Source organism: Dermochelys coriacea, chromosome 4 (assembly GCF_009764565.3).
Source record: "Dermochelys coriacea isolate rDerCor1 chromosome 4, rDerCor1.pri.v4, whole genome shotgun sequence".
In the NCBI taxonomy this organism is placed as follows: Eukaryota; Metazoa; Chordata; order Testudines; family Dermochelyidae; genus Dermochelys; species Dermochelys coriacea.
In genome coordinates, this window is record NC_050071.1 from 56462697 (window position 1) to 56478922 (window position 16226).

Consider the following 16226-nt stretch of genomic DNA (forward strand, 5'->3'; position numbering starts at 1 on the left):
TGCTAGAATCCTCTGTTCAGTTCTAGTGCCCATAATTCAAGAAGAATGTTGATAAATTGGAGAGGATTCACAGAAGAGCCAAGAACGATTAAAGGGTTAGAAAACATGCCTTATAGTGACAGACTCAAAAAGCTCATTTTATTTAGTTTAACAAAGAGGAAGTTAAGGTATGACTTGCTTACAGTCTAAGTATCTTCATGGGGAACAAATATTTAATAGTGGGTTCTTTAATCTAGCAGAGAAATGTAAAACACTATCCAATGACATGAAGCTGAAGCTAGACAAATTCAGGAAATAAAGCATACTTTTGCTGTTTTAAAAAAAAATTAAAGAAGAAAGATTAACTACTGGAATAATTTACCAGGAGTTGTAGTGGAGTCTCCATCATAGACCGTTTTAAAGTCAAAACTGAACGTATTTCTAAAAGATATACTCTATGAATAATTTAGGGAAGTTCAAAGGCTTGTGTTATAGATGATCACAATGGTCCCTTCTGATCCTGGAACCTATGAATGTCTGCATCTCTCACAGTTATATAAATATCAAGCCTCAGTGACATGGAAGAGTTTAATTGAGAACTGAGTTTCATCCTCCTCCCACCTATTACTCTTCTCATTTCCAAAACAAGTACAGTGGAATCTGTTTAAAATTCTCTATTGTTAAATAAAATGAGATTCTCTCTCAGATAGGTTCAATGAATTAAAATGTGAAAAGTGGAGTCTCTTTATAGTAAAAAAGAAAAGGAGTACTTGTGGCACCTTAGAGACTAACAAATTTATTTGAGTATAAGCTTTTGTGAGCTACAGCTCACTTCATCGGATGTAGCTGTAGCTCACGAAAGCTTATGCTCAAATAAATTTGTTAGTCTCTAAGGTACCACAAGTACTCCTTTTCTTTTTTGCGAATACAGACTAACACGGCTGCTACTCTGAAACCTCTCTTTACAGTGATTCTGTGCAACACAGTGTTTTTTTGGCTCTCTTAAAATGTATTGTGTGTGTGACTGGTACTAATTTTTGTGAAAACTGTGTGTGATATTGGTTTGATAGCTTTTAACAATAAAGTTCTCAATGTACACAGAACAGTTGCTGATCACAGTTCATTATTTTCTTTATCAAAAATGATTTTAATTTGGCTGATACCAACACCACAGGAAGAGATGGAAATGTTCAATAAACAAAGGGAAAAGAAGAAAAAAAGTCCCCCAAACATTAGAATATAAGAACAGCCATACTGGGTCAGGCCAATCGTTCACCTCACCCAGTATCCTGTCTTCCAACAGCGGCCAGTGTCAGATGTGTCAGGGGAATGAACAGAACAGGGCAATTATCAAGTAAACCATCCCTGTTGTTCAGTCCTGGCTTCTGGCAATCAGAGGCTTCGGGATGCCCAGAACAGGAGGTTGCATCCCTGACCATCCTGGCTAACTGATGGACCTATTCTCCATGAACTCATCTAATTCTTTTTTTAACTCAGTTATAACACTTGGCCTTCAACACCCCTTGGCAACGAATTCCATGGGCTGACTGCATGTTGGGTGGAGAAATATTTCCTTATGTTTGTTTTAAACATGGTGACTATTAGCTTCATTGGGTGACCCCTTGTGGTATGTGATGGGGTAAATAACACTTCCCTATTCACTTTCCCCACAGCATTCATAATTTTATAGACCTCCATCATATCCCCCTTTAGTCATTGAACAGTACCAGTCTTTTTAATATTTCCTTATATAGAATTTGTTCCATCCCATACTAATAATTTTTGTTGCCCTTCTTTATACCTTCTCCAACTTTAATATATCTTTTTTGAGATGGGGTATTCAAGGCATGCAGGTACCATGGATCTGTATATTCACATTATAATATTTTCTGTCTTATTATCTATTCCTTTCCTAATGGTTCCTAATATGGTTCTTTGACTTCTGCTGCACATTGAGTAAATGTTTTCAGAGAACTATCCATGATGACTCTAAGATCTCTTTCTTGAGTGTTAACAGCTAATTTAGATCCAATCATTTTATATGTACAGTTAGGATTATTTTTCCCCACTGAGCATTACTTTGCACTTATCAGCATTGCATTTTATCTCCATTTTATTGCCCAATCACCCACTACGGAGAGATCCCTTTGTAACTTTTTGCAGTCAGCTTTGGACTTAACTATCTTGAGTAATTTTCTATTGCCTGCAAATTTTGCCATCTCATTATTCACTCCCCTTTCCAGATCATTTATAAATAGGTTGAACGGCACAGGTCCCAGTACAGATCCTTGAGGACCCCACTTTTTACCTCTTTCCATTTGAAAACTGACCATTTATTCCTACCCTCTGTTTTCTATTTTTTAACCAGTTACTAATTCATAAGAGCACCTTCCCTCTTATCCCATGACTACTTATTTTGCTCAAGAACCTTTGGTGTAGGGCCTTCTTAAAGATATTTAGTTTAGGTATTACTTTTAAAGAATACTACATTTTCCCCTCAAAGTCATGACTCATCACAAATTATTAGCATGTTGACTGGGTTGCAGTTCAGACAGCTATTGCAATTTCAGTCTTATTTCCTTGGTTGCCCAGACAAAGTAGTGCAACATGATAGTAGCTCTTCTTTCATGTGATGTGGCTGCTGGTCTTTTTTCTCTGATGTTAATTCATTTCACTATTAATTCTTAGGGCTTGCCTACATGAACATTTAGTTTGTGGAAAGCTTGAATGTATATCTACCCCATATTAGCCTGCCGCAATTAAGTGTTCACATGGATTCTACTGCTGTCAACTAAAGGTATGTCTAAACAGCATTTTGGAGTGAGCATCCCAGCCCAGGTCAAAAGACTTAGGCTAGTGGGACTTGTGCTACTGCCCTAAAAATAGCTATCTAGACAGTGCTTGTAAGGTGCACCTCAGTGCACTGCTGTCTCCTATGCACTGCAGAATAAAAGAGGCGCTGCAACTCCTTGGCACACTCACTTCACAACACATAGAGCATAGCAAGGTGGTGATGGCAAGCAGGTGCAGGGTACCTAGCTGCCACTCCACTGACCCCCACATGGAGGTGGAGGAGAGCTGACCCAATCTGAGAGGGTCCAGTTGTTTTCACACCTGACACGACCTGGACCTTAACTCTTGTAGTTGGTCTGTGGGAGTTCATTCCACAGACTCAGACCAATCTTCAAGAAAACTGTCTTCTGCACAGACTTGGATATAAATGGTTTAAACAGTTCCTTCCATGTGTATTTTACTTACCTTTATTAAATTTAATCTGCATTTACATTGCTTAATTGCCGAGTTTTCTTAGATCCTTCTGGATTTCCTCACAATCCTTCTGAGTCTTGACTAACCTAAATAATGTTGTGTTCTCAGCAAGTTTCACTATCCAGTTGCTCTTCCAATTCATTAATATATGGCACAGCCTTGTTTGTAAGTACATCTTTTTACTACAGCATGAATTTCCATACTAATTAGCCATTTTTACTCTTTGTACCCTATGTCTTGATCAGCTTCTACTCCATGAAATGACTCTATTCCTCACTCTATAGTAGCAAGCTTTCTTATATCTATATTCAGAGGGACTTTATCCAAAGCTTTTTGAAAACACATTGAAACACGTACAGCAGCAGTTCTCAACTGGGGATCCAGGGCTCTCTGGGGGACTGCGAGCACGTTTCAGGGGGTTCACCAAGCAGCCATGGCGTTAGACTTGATAGGGCCTAGGGCAGAAAGCCCAAGCCTGAACCCTGCCGTGTGAGGATGAAGCCAAAGTCTGAGCAGCTTAGCTTTACAGGGCACTGTGTGGCATAGAGCCCTGAGCAACTGCCCTGCTTGCTACCCTTAATGCTGGCCCGGACTCTTATATGCAGAAAAACAGTTGTGGCACAGGTGGGCCCTGGAGTTTTTGTAGCATGGGTTGGCAACGGGGACTCAGAGAGAAAAAGGTTGAGAACTTCTGAAGTACTGGACACAACTCTTATTAGGTAATGTTCTATCTTAAGAGACCAACCTAAAGCACTCCCAAAGTACTGACAGTTTCAGAGTAGCAGCTGTGTTAGTCTGTATTCGCAAAAAGAAAAGGATGTAACTTCATTGGATGCAATACCGATGATGAAGTGAGCTGTAGTTCACGAAAGCTTATGCTCAAATAAATTTGTTAGTCTCTAAGGTGCCACAAGTACTCCTTTTCTTTTTCCAAAGTACTGAGTACAATTCTGATCTGTCATTAGAACACCTTATTTAATCAGTCAATTTGTCCATTTCTTGAGTGGTTGCTTAAAACAGATTTTGTTTAGAAGGAAGCTCCTGAGGGTAGATTTGACGATACCAGGGATTATTTATTCATTCATTCCAGAACATTCACAATTTTCACCAGAAACAGAGAAGGACTATGACCTTCTATTAACAAAGAACAAATTATCAGCTCTCTGAGATTATACATTATATATAATTATTTTAATTTTTTAAATCACCACCACATTGCTACTGTAAAGCTGTTTCAACACTTTGGTTCCAAACCTCATTTATCAAAGGGTTATTTGCTTGTGAAAAGTGATGAAAAATCTCATAAGATAGAGTTGTTCCAAAAGTATGAAGTAAACAATGAAAAGGAAACTAGTATTTATGCATACTTATCCATACAAATTACATATTGATCCAACATATAGACTCCTTACAATATGACCAGTAAACAATATGCACTTTGTAACCAATATATTATATATAAATAAATAAGTAGCCCTTATATGCTACATGTAAATGGTAACAATAAGGGACAAACCAATAGTTAAAAGTGATTTCTGAGCAATTGCATTCTGGATAACAACTTTTTTTTGACGATTCAAACTTATCTGATACAAAAACATACTCTATGGTTCCAATTACCGCAGTTAAAACACTGACTCTTGAGAATAATCATAATTTAATTGCAATAATTCTGATTATATAAATCAAGATTTCATGCTGTGGTATGATTCTTCTGGTACGGTACAAGAATGTTGGCTCTACAGGCTATGTCTTCTGCAGTTCTGAGCACATCTTGAAAGATGCTGAGAGTTGTTATCTCCTAATGGGTATTGACAACATTCAGCATGCTATAGGAGGTGCTTATCACCTTTCAGGATAGGGTCCTAAATGAATGATATGGGTAAGAGAATTGTATTGGAAAGCTGAACAGTTCAGGCACATGAACTGCATATGTGGAAATTACAGGGAGTTTTCCTGTATTTTATGAATTGGAAGGGCTTAGTCACCAATTAGGGAGTCGGAGGGCAATAATTATTTCTTATCAGACAGCTTTATACTTCCCTTAAATATAGGATGTGAAAAGAAATACACTCAATTTATAATATTGAAGTACATCCTTTTTAGGTTCTTGCTTTGGCTTTTTTTTTGTTTGTTTTGAGACAGTTGTTTAAAGGCTAATAAAATAAGTGCTCAGGCAATTATGAAGAAACTTATCTTATTCTGTTTTTTTCTTTTAAAAAATTTTTTTTTTTTGGTGGCTGAGTTATTTGTTTTTACACAGCAAACTAAGTTTTATTAAGGGGAGATATAGATGATTAATGTTCTGAATAAATATAGTACACATAGTACTATATCTAGAATATCTAGTAAATATAGCACAGGTCTTTTTATGCTAAACAAATTAAAAGTAATTAAATAGAAAAAAGGCCATACCTGGTGCTGATATCCTTCCATGAAGAGCAGTTTCATTGGGCAGGAGATCTTTTGAGTTGGAAGTGAATGGTGATTGTCTAAATGCATCTTCAGAAAAGAAGGGGCTGAGGGGGAAAGAGATTTCTTTTAGTGAACAAAACACTGGCTAGCTAAAGAAGTGTGACAGATGGTCCTAATACTTTTACAGCTCATGTTCAATTAAGTTTATTTGGTGTATAAGACTCCTACTGAAACAGATGCAGTATGTGATGCTGCATACAGTGGTCTTACTTCAGTGGCACCCCACAACAAATTTCCTATCAAAGTGAAAACTCTCTCTCCAAAATGCTTTTAATGGCATCGCTTCAGGATAATTTAGTGACAACCCAACATCAAGATATGTATCCGTAACTAAGAATTGAATTTTTTAAAAAATTTGTACTCTTCTGTCCTATCTGAACTTTTTTGTGGGAGGTGGTGAAGGAGTGGGATTGTTTTGATTATATCTCTTAATGAGAGCATTTAACTATCTGATCAGTTAAGATAATTAGGATGGAATTCTAAACAAGTCATGAAATACCCTGTGTGGTTCTCTTTTAAAGTGGTATTCTGCAACTCAGCTAAAGTTTAGTTGGCTTTCCTTGTATCCTTCCCTATCCTGGACAGTTTTATCAAATAATCAAATGTAGAAGCAGGAAAAAATTGTTATAACTGACCAGAATGATGCCTTCTCAAAGACTGCAGAATACAAACACTATTTTGAATTCACTTTCATCTGAATTTGAAAGTATACCTTCTTTATTAACCATAACAGTTAATAAGAAGTTAGTTTTGATACTGATTGTCATATGTCATAGAGCAGTTTTGTTTTGCATTCAGCTAAAGACCTGAACAGAAACAAGACTTGCCTACAATACAAATACCAAGAGGTACACAAAAATTAAAAAAGAAAATAGTAGTCTATTTGTTGGAAAGTCATTCTTTTTCCCTTGCATGTTAAATATGATTTCAACCAGAACAAAATGAAAATTACATTTAAACCTGATATCTGCTAAATTAAGAGTGTATAATAGATAGGGACAACTGTATTTTAAAAGGCATCCTGAGGCAGGATGGAGGAAGTGATTGTTTCCAGAATGGGATTAACCACATCTGCATTGTACCATTACAAGTAATTAGTAATTATGTACAGAACAAACCTGGCATACTTTTGCGGGGCAAGTTTGGGGATAGCTAAACATTTTCATAGATTTGATCTGGCCAACTTAAAAAAAATCAATTAAATAGAAATTGTAAAGAAACACATTGCTTCCGTAAAGAAGTAGGAAACTTTTCAAGCCAAGGAACAAAGTATTGGGTTTTATGAAGTGTTACACTGTGAGGAATCCAGACTCAGAGCATATGTGCCAGCAGCATGCCCAAGCAAGTTAATCCTGCTGGTCTGGCTACAACAACCGTCAATCTGAAGACTGACACAGACATATATCTCCTGTCACAATCTTCTCCTATAGAGAGAGGACAATGATTTCTATTGATGTGGTCTGAGTGAGAGGTTTGCATTTACAATGAAAGGTTACTTGCCATTGGGAAGCTCACTGAGAATTACAGTTAAACTGATCTAGTAAACCTTTCTTTTCTTTCCCTATTCACTCTCTTTACTCTCCTTATTGTACTACATGGACATTATCCAGACAGAAGTCAAAGAAATCAAGTACTCATAGCTGCCAAATTTTGTGCTGATCCACATCACATTTAATCAGCTAATTTTTATATTTACTAAGGCTGTCAAAGTGATTTAAAAAATTAATTGCGCGATTAATCGCGCTGTTAAACAATAACTAGAATACTATCTATATAAATATTTTTGGATGTTTTCCACATTTTAAAATATATTTATTTCAACTACAACTCAGAATAGAAAGTGTACAGTGCTCACTTTATATTTATTTTTATTATAAATATTTGCACTGTAATGATAAAAGAAATAGTATTTTTCAGTTCACTTAATACAAGTACTGTACTGCACTCTCTTTATCATAAAAGTTGAACTTACAAATGTAGAATTATGTACAAAAAATAACTGCATTCAAATATAAAACAAAGTAAAAGTTTAGAGCCTACAAGTCCATTCAGTCATACTTCTTGTTCAGCCAATCACTAAGATAAACAAGTTTGTTTACATTAGCAGGAGATAATGCTGCCCACTTCTTGTTTACAATGTCACCTGAAAGTGAGAACAGGCATTCTCATGGCACTCCCATAGACAGCGTTGCAAGATATTTATGTGCCAGAAGCGCTAAAGATTCATATGTCCCTTCATGCTTCAACCACCATTCCAGAGGACAAGCATCCATGCTGACGACGGGTTCTGCTCAATAACAATGCAAAGCGGTGCAGACCAATGCATGTTCACTTTCATCATCTGAGTCAGATGCCACCAGCAGAAGGTGGATTTCCTTTTTTGGTAGTTCGGGGTCTGTAGTTGCCACATTGGAGTGTTGCTCTTTTAAGACTTCTAATAGCATGCTCAACACCCCGACCTCCTCAGATTTTGGCAGGCACGTCAGAGTCTTAAATCTTGGGTCGAGTGCTGTAGCTATCTTTAGAAATCTCACATTGGTACCTTCTTTGTGTTTTGTCAAATCTGCAGTGAAAGTGTTCTTAAAATGAACAACAACATTACTGGGTCATCATCCAAGACTGCTATAACATGAAATATATGGCAGAATGTGGGTAAAGCCAGAGTAGGAGACATACAATTCTCCTTCAGAGAGTTCAGTCACAAATTTAATTAATGCATTATTTTTTAACAAGTGTCATCAGCATGGAAGCACGTCCTCTGGAATGGTGGCCAAAACATGAAGGGGCATATGAATGTTTAGCAGAACTGGCATGTAAATACCTTACAATGCCGACGACAAAAGTGCCATGAGAACCATGTGTTCTCACTTTCAGGTAACATTTTAAACAAGAAGTGGGCAGCAGTATCTCCCATAAATGTAAACAAACTTGTTTATCTTAGCGATTGGCTGAACAAGAAGTAGGACTGAGTGGATTCGTAGGCTCTAAAGTTTTACAGTAACTCCTCACTTAACATCGTCCCAGTTAACGTTGTTTCGTTATGTTGCTGATCAATTAGGGAACATGCTCGTTTAAAGTTGTGCAATGCTCCCTTATAACGTTGTTTGGTAGCCGCCTGCTTTGTCCACTGCTTGCAGGAAGAGTAACCCATTGCAGCTAGCTGGTGGGAGCTTGGAACCAGGGTGGGCTATCAGCTCCCCGCTCCCCTAAGTTCCCTGTGCCTCAGCCGCCCAGCAGGCTATCAATTGCCAGGCAGTTCAGCTGTCCCTCCCCCACTGCCAAGTGCTGCTCCTGCCCTCTGCCTTGGAGCTGCTTCCGGAAGGCTCCTGCTTGCTGTGCAGAGGGGGTGAGGGGGGAAGAGAGGTGCTAATGTCAGGGTGTTCCCCCCACTCCTGCCCCCCGTACCCCATCTCCACAGAGCAGGGGGACACATGACAGGGCTCAGGACGGAGGGAGCTTGCTGGCAGCAGCTGTTGTCTCAACTTGCTGATCTACTTAAAAAGGCACTTAGAGTGGGGTGAGCGTACTTAAAGAGGCAATGCGCATCGCGCTCTCTTTCTCTCTCACACACACACACACACACACACACACACACACACACGGTGTGTGTCTTTGTCTCGGGAAAAAGATTTTCCTAGAACCTAACCCCCCTTATTTACATTAATTCTTATGGGGAAACTGGATTTGCTTAACATCATTTTGCTTAAAGTAGAAATTTTCAGGAACATAATTAAAATGTTAAGCAAGGAGTTACTGTACATAGTTTTGTTTTTGAGTGCAAAAAAATCTACATTTGTAAGTTGCGCTTTCACGATAAAGAGATTGCACTACAGTACTTGTATCAGGTGAACTGAAAAATACTATTTCTTTTATCATTTTTACAGTGCAAATATTTGTAATAAAAATAAAGTGAGTACTGTACACTGTGTTCTGTGTTGTAATTGAAATCAATATATTTGGAAATGTAGAAAAAGATCAAAAAATATTTAATAAATTTCAATTCGTATTCTATTGTTTAACAGTGTGATTAGAACTACGATTAATCACAATTAATTTTTTTAATCACAATTAATTTTTTTTTGTTAATCACGAGTTAACTGTGATTAATTGACAGCCCTAATATTTACAAATAATTTGCATGTAACCATAAACATAAGCTTATGGTCAACACTAAGCAGTAGCCGAAGTAGGGCATGGAGCTGCACAAAACTTGACAGCTGAGGTGTGTGCACATGCAGCCCACTAATCAGTGTGCATTACACATTCCCCTCTATCCCCTAGCCTTAGATGATGTGAGTCTGTTACAGCTGTCAGCCTGTCTCTTTAGCTCAACCTCAGAGCTTTTAACTCTGTAGGTTCTCTGTTAAACCTCCAGGATGCTGGCCATCACATAAGCAGGGGCCCATACAGGAATCAAAGGGCTGTGAGCCTCTGATACCCAGAATGAGCTATACTTTGTCCAGAGAAAGTAATCCACCTAGTCGGTAAATGTTACAAGCACCTCTTTCGCCTTATCAACAAAGAATGAATCTGTTATAGCTTCCAATTATAAAGACTGGCTCTTTGTTTCAAGCTTTGGAGGCCACTGGTTCAATCTCCAATATGCTGTTCAAGATGGCAGCCATTATATGTGCTGGGAGGGAGTGCTAGGTAGATGGGTGGGTGCTGGAAGTTGTCTGGAAGATGCTAGGGTGTTTAGGATGGATGGGTGCAGGAGGCCATCTGCAGGTCTGAGTAGTAGCTAAGTGCTGGTGGGTGGGATTTGCTTTGGAAGAGGTGGCAGTGGGGAGGTTGAGGGAAGGTGCCCATATATGTCTGAAAGAAACAGATGGGAACTGAGTGTGGGTGTCAGTTGTGACTGGATGGTGCGGGAAGCTGGCTGAGGACGGGTGGAAGTGTATGGGGATGCTACTGGAAGGGAGTAGCCAGAGGCTGAGAGTGGATGAGTGAAGGGGAAGCGGAGTGGTTGTGTCTGGAGGATGACAGGAGGAAAGCTGGGGACGTTTGGAGTCTGTAATGGGCCCCTCAACTTCTGTCTCTGCCACTGCCTCCTCTGCTTGCTCTTGCTGCTGCTGCTGCTCCTGCTGCCATCACCATCTCCTCCTGGCTGCTCCTACCCTGCTCAGATCCAGCAAGGGGAGCAGCAAAGGAAGGCAGAGAAGCTGCTTGTTCAGCAGTTACTACAGCAGCCCCTAGTGAACAGCAGCAGCAATTACAGGTCATTCCTGCAGCCCAGCTAAATGCATGGCATGTGACAGGGCAGCCAAAGATGTTTCATGCAAGATGCATAACACTGGGCAGCCCTGAGTATGAATTATAAACTCAACTGATAAGAATCAGGAACGCTAGAACATTTTACGTGAGTCATACTAGCCCTCACTTGGTGGTGACCAAATGACATTTTAAAATTTTTATTATGTATATTACAGTAGTGCCTTAAAAGTGTTAGGTGTTCGTAACAGGGTTGGAGCCCACTTCTCGCGAGTGACCCCTTCTCGTTGGGCATGTCTGCATTCTTTAGTTCTGTTGACCCCTTTCACTGGTTCTCAGGCAGGTCTTCAGCGACTCAGCGCTCCGTTCGAGTCACTGTCTGCACATTAACCAGCACAAACCCCTTCTGGTGTATACGGTCCACCGGGGCCTGTCTCTCTCGCTAGGCCTCCCTGTGCTTTAGTCTTTAAGTAGTCCAGCCCTGGTATGCAGTTGTATCCCCAGGGCTTCCTCCCAGGAGACACTATCTTTCTGCTGCCCTCCCCAGGCTCAGTCCCTACTCAATCCTAGCAACCAGCCAGGAGCTCCCTCAATGCTCTCGCAGTCCCTGCTAGCAAACCGTATGGGGCCTTGCTGCTCTTCCAGGCAGCCAGACCTGCAGTCCTTTCTTCTCCTGCTCCAAATAGCAAACAACTACAGCCAGTCCTCAACTTTATGATGTTAGAATTACGATGAACGTCACTTACAACATTTATAAATTGTCAATGTGTTGCGACTTTATGATGTTGGTTTCGACTTTGACACTCAATCCGACATTGTTCCTATGGAAAATTCGAGTTACGACGTTTTCATCTTAAGATGCGATATTCAGGAACCAACTGTGTCTTAAGTCTGAGGACTGCCTGTAGGGCTCTGCAGCTCCTTTTATATGGCTCTCTGGGGCCCTGATTGGCTGCTTCACCTGCAGCCACTCTAGTCTGCTTGGAGGACTTCTCCACTGCTCCTTTCCTGGGATGAGTGTGGCAGAACCCTGAGGCCTCCGACAGGGGGCCTTTGAGCCTAGTCCATCCCATCGCAGTATTGTACAAATATTTGTGAGTTAATACACTCCAAGGCTGGCTGAAGAACAGTAAAAAGTTCCTGTCCATTAAACCCTACAAACTTATTTCCCATCTAATTGAGCACAGATATGAGAACATTATGGACAATGGGTTCAAAGAAGATGTGAAAATGGCCAGAGGAGGGAAACTTTTTGAGGTGAGCAAATTCACTTTAGGTACCTACACTTCACTACATACCTTATGCAGTTTAGCTTCTAACATGAAGTTGGAATTTTCAGGCTCACAGAGCAAAGTACTCATTTGACATGCTGAGATCTCAGCTAGTCTTATCTTAAATATAAGGCATAATTAAAATACAAAGTCCTGAAGTTAAGCTAGGTACCAGCTCCAAGAGAATAAGGTCATTATTAATTCAATGTGCCCTTTTGTTTACTCTCTTAAATGTATACAAAGTGTTTACAAAAAATGCTATTCATATAGCCCTTTGGCTATATATTGTACATAATGTATAATATTAATTCAAACTGAATGGCAGAGTTAGAAGAGGAGGTTTGGTAAATAAGTGCTTAGTGCAATACAGTTTTCAAAGAGATCTCCCAGCCTCCATTTACTGAAAAGACTAGGAAGCTCCTTATATCAGGGACATAAGTCACCATTCCTCATTTAAACATAAGCACCTTATGGGTTTGTTCTCATGCAACATACTGTACATCAGCCCTCTAAGAATTTAGGCTGGTTGAATCATATGTTAGTTCTCTTAATTCTCTGTCAATTTTGCCTCATTTTCCTAACCCTGACAATTAGTCTACATCAAATATTTCATTAGCTTTTACCTCACTCAATCTGAATAGTTTTTAAAAATTGATACCTGAAAGAAACTACGAGGGTCCATCTCAGTGGGACCAAATCACAAAACTGAACAGTTATTTGAGAAGTTTGAGTTTGTCAGGAAAATGAACCACAAGACACGGACCAATACAAAAAGAGTGTTAAAAACTAGATAATTCCTTACTCACCAATTGTCCCTGATATTCTTTTAAGTTATAATTTACTGAAATAACATTTTGTTTTGCAGAAAAAAATAAAACTAGGAAAATCAATTTCCAGTGGAATGTTTGCACATTTGGTCAGGGAAAGGAAGAATCACTACCACAGATAGCTCTGGTATGGAGTTTCCCTAGCCAGAGTGCCATCTTGTCTTGTTTTATGGCCTCATAATATGCATGGACTTATAGGCCTAATTTTTTTTAGTCATATATGTTACCCTGGGCACAGAAAACTATCTTACATTTATATTATGATATTACAATTGTGAAATGGTGTCATTTTAAATTATGAACTGCAATGTAAAGCTAACCCATGCAATTTATGCTGCAGCACTAAATGGATGGAACTTACCTGGTTGTGGTTCTGGTGGTGTTATCTTTAATGTGATTGTGCTCTTTGCTCACCTTTTCTGCAGAAGAACAAAGAATTTTAATTAGCATGAGAACCATTTTTTCAGATTTTTAATTATTTTATATCCTTGCTGGTTTATACTACAATACAGGAAAACTTTTATCCAATAATTAGAATGAGCTAAGAAGACTACAATCATTTTTATTTTAAATTGTAACTATCACAATATTAGTCTTGCTGCATATTTTAGCATCACTATTCACAATTCTTGCATTCGTTCAGTTTATGGCAATTAAAACCTTTCTGTGTTCTCTGCTGCTTGCCCCCTCTGTGAGTGGGAATCTGTAAAGCAGCCAGAAGAACTATTGATGCTGCAACCATCACGTGCTTATTCCAATAGATGTCGTGCACAGAAACCCTCCTTTACTTTATTTTCAGATCTGTATCTACCAGCTGTCAGGAATTATTTAATTAGCTTTCAAGACACAAGAGCTGAACTCTGGCTTTTCCAAAGCAGTTTAAATGTTATGAAACTGCTCTGACTGACAACACCCAAAATATTCTAAATAGCTAAAGAATTCTTGGCCAATACTATAGGAAAGTTTTTGAATTTCTAATGTAAGGCGTAGAAGAAAGTGTTTTTCATTTCTATTATTTTCTATACCATACTAGACTTAACTTTGTGTAAAATCAGAACAATGTTAGCTATCTTCTTTTGTTCTTTAAATTCCACTTCCAAAGAACACACCGTGGCAGCTATGTCTACTGTCTTTACCTGACAGTTGGAAGAGCAGCTCTGAAGCCATCTTCACTGATATATCCTGGCTGAAGAGGTTTCTCTCTGGGAGCACTCTGCCCTCTGGTACCTTTTGTATGTGTCCAGTAATCTCTCTCCCTAATAAAGTGCTGTAACCAACAGTCTGGCTGGGTGAAATTGAGGGCTGGGACTCATGAATGTCAACTTCCATTGGTTCTTCTTTAATCTTTACCATCTGGGTTTCCTTGTAACTTTCCGCTGCAAATATGTTTTAAAATAAACAAACAAGATTGTTTAATTCAATTAAAAATTTTCAAAGCAAGTGAGGAGGAATAACAAATGCTAGTTTTACATATTACTAGGATATCAGCATAAACAGGGCTGAAAGCAAGTACTTGAGTGTAGTAGTACTGGTCTGGTTTAGATCTCTGGAGGGGAGAGCGGGAATCACGATCCGCCACGCCCACTTTGATTGAATTGGCCTCGTTAGCACTACAGAAAGTAAATTTTCTCTCTGTTGATATTCACCCCCTCTTGTCAACTGTTGGGAATGGGTTACATCCACCCTAATTGAATTGGCCTCGTTAGCACTGACCCCTCACTTGGTAAAGCAACTCCCATCTTTTCATGTGCTGTATATTTATATCTGCTTACTATATTTTCCACTCCATGCACCTGATGAAGTGGGTTATATCCCACGAAAGCTTATGCCCAAATAAATTTGTTAGTCTCTAAGGTGCCGCAAGGACTCCTCGTTGTTTTTACTGATACAGACTAACACTGCTACCCCTCTGAAACCTATCCGAATTATATTCATCAGACTATTTTTCTAAACAGAAACGGGAAGCTTGCCCAAAAATGTATTTTCGTTTTTAAAAAACTATAGTTATTTAATTTACTGGCTGTGGGCACTGATTAATCAGTCATTCTAATTGGCCAAGGTTTTTGTTTTTTTTAAATGATGTCACAGCTGGACACCAATTCCCAAAGGCGCATAGCTGAAACCTCATCACACACACAAAGTTATCCTATGCACATGTTAAGAGCAAATATATTAGGAGGAACATTTTTATGCCTCCTCTTTTTCTTAAAACCCATTTTCTATAACAGGCATAGGAATTTTCTCTTAAAACACTACAAACCTATAGTACCCTTCCTGTCCGACTCTCCAAATCCAATTTTCTCCTCTTCTGTCTTCTTGCCCAGTGCCCTAAAACTTGGCCTTTTAAATTAAGAAAATGAGGTGATAATCTAAAAACCAACTCTCAGTTCAGTTTTCTATGGTGTAGGTACACTTAGATTATTCATAAGTGCTGCTGAGTGCTGTGATGCAGGTGAAGGGTGAAGTGATCTTATCCCCTTGAAATACTGGCTCCCTTCCACTTCAAAAGAACCTCAAAGGCTACACTTCAAGGCAGCTTGATCATGGCACACCAAAATACCTATAAAGCAGGTGGGCTGCTCTGAAACGTAATTTCATTTTAAGAACCTGAACTGAGGGATGGTTCGAGACTCCCACTTAAGTTTTTTCAGTTATAAACAAAGTTTAAAGGAGAGTGGAAGGCCCTAAGGGTTGTTTGGTTTTGAAACACCTTTTAGTTTCCACAGTATAAATTACAGTATTAATTTTTAAAACATCAAAATCAGAACAAAACAACATTTCAATGTTATCCAGAGTGAATGATTTGACTGTCCAGATACACTTTTCCCCTCCACAAAAAAATTCCATTTTGCAGGAAATTTCAAAATTTTGGAATTTCCAGTGGGATGGAAATTTCCAGTTTTGAACAGCTCTACTCCAGAGCTTTGGCTTCCCTACTGATAAGGTTCTTTTTGACTGCAGCATAGCATAAAGAATTTGAAGAGGTCTGGGTCATGTTGGTGAGAAGGCCAAAAATTGTTCTTCTCATTGACTTACAGCATCCACCAAATCCTATCTAAAGGAACTGTTCTGATTTGTAAGCCAACCAATAAGAATGTTTTTTCTCCACCAACCTGATGACTGCCCTCCTACTTTGCTCAGAAAACTGAGAATCCATGATAGCCTCTCATTTACAGGAAGCACGTTCACCATTCTT

At 39.0% G+C, this 16226-nt stretch overlaps 1 protein-coding gene across 1 annotated transcript in view; it reads right to left on the bottom strand.

Moving 5' to 3' along the window:
• Positions 1–16226, bottom strand: part of ZNF827 (zinc finger protein 827) — a 138770-nt gene that overhangs the window by 37865 nt on the left and 84679 nt on the right. The window contains exons 6-8 of the mRNA XM_038400842.2: positions 14167–14406; positions 13392–13449; positions 5662–5765 (exon numbers count right to left, since the gene is read on the bottom strand). Coding sequence (XP_038256770.1) covers positions 5662–5765; positions 13392–13449; positions 14167–14406 — 402 coding nt within the window. The remainder of the gene's footprint in view (positions 1–5661; positions 5766–13391; positions 13450–14166; positions 14407–16226) is intronic.